Below are 9,631 nucleotides of genomic sequence, written 5' to 3'. Positions count from 1 at the left end.
CCTCCCCCACTATCATAATCCCAATTCTACCTAACAAATCTGCCTAGACCAGAGGATGTACAATGGTATAGGTAGGAACTGGAAACAGGGAATCCAGGGTGGATGATCCCTTCAGGACCAGTGGTGTGAGCAGTGATACTGGGAGGGTGGAGGGATGGTGGGTTGGAAAGGGGGAACCGATTACAAGGGTCTACATGCGGCCTTCTCCTTGGGGGATGGACAACAGAAAAGTGGATGAAGGGAGCCGTCAGACAGTGCAAGATATGACAAAATAATAATTTCTAAATTATGAAGTGCTCATGAGGGAGGGGAAAATATGAGCTGATGCCAAGGGCTTAGGTGGAGAGAAAATGTTTTGAGAACGATGAGGGCAATGAATGTACAAAGGTGCGTCACACAATCCATGTATGTATGGTTTGTGATAAGAATTGTATGAGCCCCTAATAAAACAATTAAAAAAAAAAAAAAGAAATGACAAGGAAGCAATGGCTTGGGGCAAGCACAGCTTGGTGCTCATAGTAACATGTGGCTACATGGTCTCCCAGTGTGTGTGTAGTGTGTGTATTTTTTTTAAAGGGTGTACAGCTCTGTTTCCTTAGCATGGTGTCATGTTTCAGGGGTCGGTGTGTGTGGCTGGTCTGGCTTGATCTGTAGTGGTTGGTAGTTGCAACTCCTGTGGGTATAGTTGGGATTGGTTTAAACCATGCTCTGTGGACAGACAATGTTACAGTAGACACCTTGAGCAGACATCTTTCGTTCTTGTGGAAGTATTTCTGGGGGTTACACCCCTAGAGATGGAGTTACTGGTAGAAGAGGAAACCCCTTCCGGAAGGCTTCACCCTATTCTGTTTCCACCAAAAGTGTTTGAGCGCCTTGCCTGTGGCAGCATTTTCCCCCTCATTGCCTGCCTATAAGGTGTCCCCATGATTCCGACTGGCTTTCACTTAGCCACTTATCAATAGGGAGCACCGGGATTAATGTGCAGTGCTTTGTTTTATAGTCACATGCATCAGCTCCCTCCATTGCACTCGGTCCGAAGGCTTTTCCTGCTAAACTCTCGAGCTCTCCAGCCCTGTTCCCTCCACGCTCTTCCCCTCAGTTCGATATAGGCACTGCCCTTGCTGAACACAGTGGCGTGCTTCCCATAGTTGTCTCTTCCTCTGAGCACTGGCTAGCTGTGCTCCCCCAGACCCGACCACCTGCCGCTAGAGACAGGACTTGGATTCTGAGCGGTGGCCCTCATGTCACTCTGACCCCTGATGTTTTCGGGCTGCAGTTGTCCCTCGGACCCAGAAGAGAACACTTAGCTCTCCCTTTCCTCCACAGGCAGCCGTGTCCCAGGTCCTTCCCATGCCACCTATGTGACTTCATCCGGAGCCCAGTCAGGATTGTTAGGCCCTTGTCAGTTCCATCTGCATCCTCGCCGGTCTCCCTTCAGGCACTGGCGTTTTGTTTGTCCTGTAGAAATAATCCGTGTACATTATAAAAATAAAGAGAACAAGGATACGAAGAAGGAAATAACCCTTAATCACAACACAGTTACAGCAGTGCAGATCTTTACAGTTCTTCTGTCTCTGCGTGTTTGTTTGTTTGTTTTTTGGGGGGGGGGTTGTTGTTGTTGCTGTTTTAGAGCTATGCTTACAGCCCTGTATATGCCAGACTTTTGTAACTTGCTGCCTTCAACCAAAAGCAAAACCGGCCTGTTGCCCATCCAGTGAATTCCAGCACACAGCCACCCACTAGGATGGAGTCGAACGGCCCCGAAGGCCTTCCAAGGCTGTCATCTCTAGGGAAGCCGATGCTGCCGCCTCCTCACCCGGGGAGTGGCTGGGGCCTCAACAGCCAACCTTTTGGTTAACAGACTGCCTCTTCACCACTGCACAACCAGGACTCTCTTTGCCTCCTCCCCGCGGCAATATGAGTACCTTTTCATGTTAACAACAGCCCAAAGAGCTCTGTGTAGGTCCCTAGGTGTTGCAGGTGGTTTTGACTCCACTGGCACCCCAGCGTAGTAGTGTCTTAGACAATGTTTCCCTTGAGATGGCAGCCAGGAAACCCCAGGGAATGGCCTGGCTGGCAGACGGGGCATTGGGGGGTGGGCGAACTGCAGGTGTGGTTAGGTTAAAATGTAATGCCTTAGCCTTGGTCCTTCCTTCGGACTCAAGGTTAAATTTGTTCCAGTTTGTAATCTTTTCTGATTTTCCATTGAGTTTTTTCTTTGTTTTATTTTGTTATTGTTGTTGGGGTTGTTTTGTTTGGAGGTTGTTGTGTGTGTCTGTATTTTTCTTGATATGAAATCCAGGATAGCTGAATGTTAGATTCTTCGGGTGGGAAATACCTCGGTTCTTGGCTTTGCACAAGAAAGAATTCAGGCCAAAGCCTGGTTTGTGATCCAAGTGGGGGTTTATAAAGGACGGAAGAAGTTTCAGGTTTATAGTCACTGAACACGGGCAACTCTATGAGACTGCACCCTCTTGTGGTAGCCTGAGGCCAGAGAGACCGTGACGTGGTCCAGGAGCTAAAGGGCGAAGAACAGGGGCCGGTCTCACAGTCAGGTATTTGAGGCCTCGTGCTGGGAGGTGTGGTTGAAGGTATTGGTTGACCCCATTGGCTGGGTTAAGCCCACCTGGGCCTAGCTTGGGTTGCCCAGTTAGTCTTTAGGGTTGGCTAAGGGCTCGCCTGATTCTCTTCCAACCTCCTGTAGGGGCCTTCAGGCAAGGGGAGGGACAACCCCCACCTCCACCCCAAGGCCCGCTACCTAACAATTGTTTTTTTCCCTAACAAATTTATAGAGACAGTTACTGAATTAGTAGTTTAATGACTTCTTAGTTTTCCCTCCAGTGTTAATCCAAATATCTTGCTGCTTATAAAACCAGCCCCAGTGTCATTTAATTCTAAGTATATAGAATTTGGGAGTACGCACCATAAACGTTGTGTATAACTGTCCACCTTGGATCTTCTTATCAGTGAGTGACACAGATCCAACAATCTGACCATGGGGTCACTGTGTCAAGTGGATTGGAAGGTCTTTGCTCCACAGCGGCTGACAACAAACAACAGGGACTGCGGCCCTTGTGCACGGCTTACTGCCATTTTGAACAGCGGCGTAGTGTTCGTTGCATAGCCACACCCTGATGCATTTCAGCGGTGGTTGGACGTGTGGAGCAAGCTTTGATCTTGCACTGTTCATACACGCTGATGCTGTGGGGGCCATCCGCTGGCCCTCCTGTAAGCAACTCCATGGTTACATCTTGGAGAGAGGGACTGGAGGAGAACGTGGGGAGAGCCTGCGGACCAATCCCTCTGGTCCCAAAACCATGCTCGTCGTCAGCCGCCCCTCCTGTGTGAGAGCCAGGTGAAAGCTGCCAGTTGGTAGCCGCTTACAGGTGGCTGTGCACGGAGCCCCTGACCCTGTCCTCCACTCTGCTTCTCCCTAGTTTTTCCAGAAGGCAGCAATGAATGTCCGAGACAACATTGGGGAAGAAGTAGATGCGGAGCAGCTGATCCAGGAGGCCTGTCGCAGCTGCTTGGAGCAGGTGAGGCCAGGCCGACAGGCTGTGGGTGCAGGGCTGAGCCTTCAGGGCTCTGCTGAGAAAGACCGTCTGTGTGACGCTGGCTTTGGGAATGCTCCAGGACCACGTCCAGCCAGACAAGGCCTCGAGCAGGGAAGGGCAAGGGCAACCCACTACTTATCGCAACGGACAACCCACTACGCGGCCACAGGGCTCCTGACATGGGCACCGTAACTCAATACAGACGGCGTCTTTGAGTGCCTGTCTTACAGGTGGAGAAATTGTGGCTTGGAACAAGCCAGCATTAGAACAGCTGAATTCGGTCTCTCAGGTGCTGGACTGGTCACCTTCTGTAGCCATGGCTGCTTTTGGTGTTGTGGGGAATGTCAGTCTTCCTGCCTTGCTGCCTCTCCAGGTGTGGTCAGGAAACACGACGTCAGGGCTGGAAACAACTCTGTTCGCACGGTCAGAGGGGTCCTCCTGACACATGCCTGTCACTGCTATTACTGGGCCCACTCAGTGTCATGCAGATTCTGTGCTGGATCAGGAAACCATGAGCTGTCAAAGAGGGAAATTCCTTCATGCTCATAGTGACGGGGCCTCCTTTGAGTTCAGGCCTTTGAGGGCAGGAATACGAGAGAATCATCTTCTCTTGGGGAGGTCAGGACAGACTGAGGAGGAGCAAGACCAGAGCCAGGTGCTCAACTTTGAAAGGCTGGCACTGTGCCTCAGCAGTGCAGCAAGACCCAGGCTGGGTCTCAGGGTATATTCAGTTCATTCTCTAGAACTACAGGATGCTATGACCATTGCCATGTTTGGTGAGAATAAAGGACGCGAGCTTGCTAATCATATTTTACTATTATTGACAAATAGTTATAGTAGTCTGTCTTATTTTCAACTTGAAATGGAACCAAACTTAAGTTCACCAAAACCTTGCTGCTCCCTCATACCCAGACTGTGCCCTTAGATTGAGCTCTCTCTCCAGCACTGTTCCTGAGCGCTTTCTGCCTGCCAGGTACTGTGCCAACCCCCCAGTGGTGGCGAAATGGGCAGAGTGCTTGCTCTCCAGCATCTCCCGGAGTCGAGTCGCAGGCTCTGGCAGAGCTTCCCTCTGGTAACAAACAGAGGAGCCCTCACATCTGAGCCGGGGGGCTGCGGGCTGTCAGAGGGTATGAGCTGAATGCTGGCAGGCTGGGGGGGCAAACCCAGTGGAAGACGCAGCCTTTTAAACAGAAGAGTGGCCCACAGAGACATGCATTTGGACAGGAGCCCCTGGCTGCAGTGAGGCGATGGGTGTAGAAGGGGGGCGGGGCCAGGGGGAAATGGTCGGAGTTCCTGTGAGAATGAGGAGGACGTTCGGGCCACTGAGCTGAGCCTGCACTCCAAGTTGGGCTTACCTGCCCGCCCTCTGCAGGTCCCTCCTCCAGTCCAAGGGCACTGGAGAGCCGGAAAGATGTTTGAGGTCATCTTGGCATCAGCGCACAGGGCAGTCAAAAGCTATTCCTCCCTCGCCCAACATGCAACCTGGTGAATCAAGAAACCCGGAGCCAGTCCCTTAACCTGTCTGAGCCTCTATTTCCTCATCTCTTAAGTCAGGAGTAGAACCACTCCCCCCCACACACACACATGATCTGCTGAGAGCTAAGTGTGGCAATATGCGTAAGCTACCACAGAGTATGCTAGCCGTAGGTATGGTCTGACATGCATAGTCCTTAAATCTTTGTCCGCGTCACTTTGACTTCTGGGGTCCCCGTTTCCAAACTGCAGGTGACGTTCACATTCAGTCTTCAGACCCAGCATAGGGCAGTTCCATCAGGCTTCAGGTGCTTTGCTTCTTTGACCAGGTTGGCGCGTTTTCACTCGAGACCTCATCTTGGGCACCTCAGGCGTGGTCCCTGCTCTCCTTAGCCCCTCCTACACTCGGCCTGGTGTGGCCTTCTGACTGCTGGGCACTCAGTCATCTCCTACCGGAGGAAACGCCGGTGACTAGGGAATATGTTTATATCCATGCCTTCAGGTTACACACACACACACACACACACAGACGTAAGCACACATCTATAAAAGGACGGAAGTCTGGAAGAGGGACATCCAGCAGTTTTAGGGAGGTGACCAGGTTTCAGGTTGGTCATTGGTGTTTTGTTTATTTGCGGGTTCTCATTCTTGAACAATAATCTTGAATTCTCTTGAGTTTGGGTTTTAATAAATACCTTAGGGTCGTCCCTAGCGCAGCGTGACTGTACCAGTTGGTGCGATGTTTTCAGCCAGGTTAGAGGTGTAATAATGGTGGCAAGGGGGTGCCTCCCCAAAGAGAAACAGTGACTGTTTGCGCTTGATGGACTCCACACAGGCTAAGCTGCTGTTTGCAGATGGAGAAAAAGCCATACCCAGACTGGCCCATGAGCTTCCAGGGATAAAGGTCAGAGTCACTGGGTCCCCGGGCACAAAGGGGACACTGAGAAGGTTGGGTGGCCTCGGGAGTTCTTGTACCACCCATTTGTCGAACCCAGTCCACCAGGGTGGCTCAGGCCTGGGCCGGGTGGGGGAAGGGGGAAGAGAGGGTTGGGGACATGGAAGGGGTGGAGCCCAGCCTTCCACTGACTTCCCCCTACTCTCACCCTAGCGGGGGCGGCAAACTGAAGATGAATGTGCCCACCGAGGAAGCCCCGTTCCCAAAAAGGTAACGCACCCCCGTGCCCCCGCCCTCCACCAACCCGCCCACCACTACCACCCAAGTTCTAGCCAAGAAACGCCCTAGCAGGTGCTGAGCTCCAGGCAGGGACCCTAGACATTGTCACCCCCCCTCTTCACACTCAAACATCTTTGGTTCTCATCGGAAAGCCATCTCCACGGGGTGACCCTGGCCGTTCCATTGGGGTGGGGCCCTTCCCACGGGGCCAGCCCTCTGACAACTGTTCTTGATGGCAGAGGAAGGGACGGCCTCCTGCACACATCCTGGCGAATGACCGGGCAGCCTCCGGCATGGGGTGAGTGTGGCCATCAGGGTGGTGGGGGGGGGGGGGGGCCGAGTTCTCTGCCACCTGGTTCACTCACCATGAGGGAAGGGAACCTGCTTGGAGGGCCAGGGCGGAAAGACAGGAAGGAGGGGGCTCTTGACCTTGTTGCTGCCCAGCCTGATTACCCTGCAGTTTCTTTATTCTGGGCCCCAGTGGGTGCCTACAATGTGTCCATGCTGGTCTAAACCTCCTGTTGGTTACCACCGAAGCCACATCATTTCCCTCTAATTGTGTCAATAAAGAAACTGAGACACAGAAATGGCTTGCCCAGGGGCACAGGCCCAATGAGGGCAAACACTTCATTCAACACTGGCTCCAGAGTAGTCACCCTTGGACGTGCTTGAAGCAGCAGAATCTTCCAACCAAACCCTTCATGGGAGCCCGCTATGCAGAGAGAGAGACAGCCTTGGTAGGGGCGGGGCGAAGAGGGATGGGGAATAGTGTCAACTCCCATGTGCAGGGGAAGGAATCACATTAGCGACCACACTTAGACTTGCTTCCTGCCCCAAGTGCATGAGCACACGGGGGCCACAGCAGCAACAAGCTTACAACCCCATCCCTGGACCTCGCTGTGGAGCAGTGACCTTCCTTCCTTCCTTCCTTCCTTCCACCCAGATGGAAACCAAAGTCCTGTGAGCCAATTCGCCGGGAAGGCCCCAAGGTACGGTGACGTAAGCGTGGCCAGCACAGTGATCTGGGCAGATCCAGCCCAGGCTGGGGGCCCACCACAAGGGTGGGGGGCTGGGATGTGGGAGGTGGGTGCCCTCAATCCCAGGGCATCGCCCCTACCCCCAAGTTAGTTGCATGGGCCTCCAGAGAGGACCCAGGAGGGATCCGAGTCCAGAACTGGAATCGTTACTGGGGAAGCCTTTTACTTGGGGTGGATTGCCTCCTTTAGACCCTACACCTGCCTTAGGAGGTGTGTCTGAAGAGCCCGCCAGCTTCCCTGTGGACAAGAGAGGACTTTCTCTGACTCTCTCAGACGATGAATACACTTGAGCCTTGTTAAGGCCAAAAGACTTGTCCAAAGTCACACAACCAGTACACGGTTGAGCCAGCTCTTGAACCCATCTGCTCCTGGTTGTGTTACCTGGACAACTGTTGGGAGTCTGTGTTGCAGGGAGTCCAGACGGCCACTGTGCTGGCTTGGGCTCACCCAGGAGACCTTGCCCTCCGCCGTCTGCTGCACACGGCGTCACTCCTAGCTTCTAAAGCTATTCCTCTCAGAGCCGGTAGACCTACCTGCATCTAGATCTTTCTCTTCCTCTTCAGAGATAGCGTCTGTTTTGTGTGAACACCAACCCATGTATGTGGTTACCTCTAGACGTTTCTCTGGGACCCACTTCTCCCTCCCCGCCAGATGATCTACTTCACTGGTGGTGTCAAGGCCACCAGGTGTGAACACCCTCACACCTTTGTCCTTCCCAGGAATCGCTTCTCAGCCTTTTAGCTAAAATCAGGTGTCCTTCCCAGGAAGGACTTGTATGTCCTGCTTCCTGGGGGGAAATCCCCTAGGCATTCCCTACGCAGCATCTGTCCACACAGGCCTCCTCTTACGTCGTTCTCTCCCATAGTCCTTGTCCCCTTTGCCCATCCCATGCCCCCACATCAATATATTGCAGTAGCCCTGCGCCCTCCTTGTCCTTCTGCTGGTCCGGTCAGGACCTCCTCGTCCTTCAAAATGCCTTATGACAACCTTTTGCTTTATTTATTTATTTTTACAACTTTTTATTACAAAAGACTTTGTTCTTAAAATTTTTGATTGCGTCAGCCTCTGGGCTGGTCTCCCTGCCTTAGCCGCTCAGATCCATTATCCACATTGCTGTAAGAGTGGGCAGCCTTAAAGCAAGTCTCTCTGACACACCCTGGACAGAGCATTCTGGGGCCCTGGCCCCTCCCTGCTTCTGTCTCATCCACACGTTGCCACTCCTTCCCGTGTCCTTCCACGACCGGACCTACTCGTTTCCCAGAAATGCCAGGCCAACCTCCACCAGCCTCTGGAAGGGCTGTGTGCTTCCCTCCACCGCGCTGAACCTGCACTCATCCTTCCAGAACGAGTTTGGGAATTAGCCCTTCAGGGAAGCATCCCTGACTGTGACCCTCCCACTTGGCCCCCTTCCTAAAACACCTATTGTCTGCCCATGTCTGTGGCCTCCTGGGAGCAAAGAGTGCAGCTCAGGCGGCTCTTATCCCCAGTAGCTAGCACATGACCTAACGGGGCACAAGCACCCGACTGTTCTTGCTCATTTTATCGTTGTTGCCTTCTTTTATTGAGAGTACAGACAGCAAAGTAGACACCAGCCCAGCAGCATTCAGTGCCATGGACGGAGACCTTCAAGTTGTGTGCCCACACGCTCCTTTTCTGGACTGTTCCCCCCACCCCCGTTACTATAAACTCCCTGCCCCCTGGGGGTTTTATTCAATCCTTCAAGTACTTGGTCTCTTAAATAAGCTGTCTGTCCTCTGCCTTGAGCATGGAGTTCTTTAAAGAACTCTATGGGATCAAGGAACCTGCTGGCATGGTGGGTCTGTATTGGGCTGCTAACCACAAGGTCAGCAGTTTGGACCCACCAGCTACTCCGAGGGAGAAAAACGAGGCTTTCTGCCACCAGCCATGTTTTTGTGCCCGTTTCCTTGGACACCATGATGCCCTCCAGCTCGTGTTCGCCCTCATCCGATGCTACAGCTCTGTGGTTATCTTGCACTTGTCCTGTGTAAGGCTTAGTAAGTGTTCTCTTTCCATAGACAGTAGACTGGGTTTTTTAAAGGTGAGGCTTTCTGCCTCTGTAAAGATTGATCACCTCAGAAACCCCAACAGGGTGTCCTGTAGGGTGGGAGGGAGTTCAGTTTTGAAACGTTTCTTATGGTTCAACCAGGAGCCCTGGTGGCACAGTAGGCTACGCACTGCGGTGCTAACTGCAAGGTCCACAGTTCAAACCCACCGTTCACATTATTATGGAAGCAGAAAGCCTCGTCTTTTGCCTTGGGAGAGGTTTGCAGCCTCAGAAACCCCGGAGAGGAATGGACTCGCTGGCAGTGGGCTGGGTGGGGTTGCATATATAGGGGATCAAAGTGAACACAGCAACTGCCAAGACTAGATGC

General features: G+C 52.7%; 1 protein-coding gene across 1 annotated transcript in view; it reads left to right on the top strand.

Annotated features, from left to right (window-relative positions):
• The first annotated feature begins 3,317 nt into the window (after positions 1–3,317).
• DNTTIP1 (deoxynucleotidyltransferase terminal interacting protein 1) overlaps positions 3,318–9,631 on the top strand; it is a 10,405-nt gene continuing 4,091 nt past the window's right edge. The window contains exons 1-6 of the mRNA XM_045295490.1: positions 3,318–3,344; positions 3,438–3,536; positions 5,863–5,931; positions 6,136–6,192; positions 6,441–6,499; positions 7,145–7,190. Coding sequence (XP_045151425.1) covers positions 3,318–3,344; positions 3,438–3,536; positions 5,863–5,931; positions 6,136–6,192; positions 6,441–6,499; positions 7,145–7,190 — 357 coding nt within the window. The remainder of the gene's footprint in view (positions 3,345–3,437; positions 3,537–5,862; positions 5,932–6,135; positions 6,193–6,440; positions 6,500–7,144; positions 7,191–9,631) is intronic.

Source organism: Echinops telfairi, unplaced genomic scaffold (genome assembly GCF_000313985.2).
Source record: "Echinops telfairi isolate 266 unplaced genomic scaffold, ASM31398v2 ScPeMD7_5592;HRSCAF=6446, whole genome shotgun sequence".
In the NCBI taxonomy this organism is placed as follows: domain Eukaryota; kingdom Metazoa; phylum Chordata; class Mammalia; order Afrosoricida; family Tenrecidae; genus Echinops; species Echinops telfairi.
The sequence above is the reverse complement of the archived record's forward strand: the minus strand, read 5'-3'. Positions and strand labels throughout refer to the sequence as shown.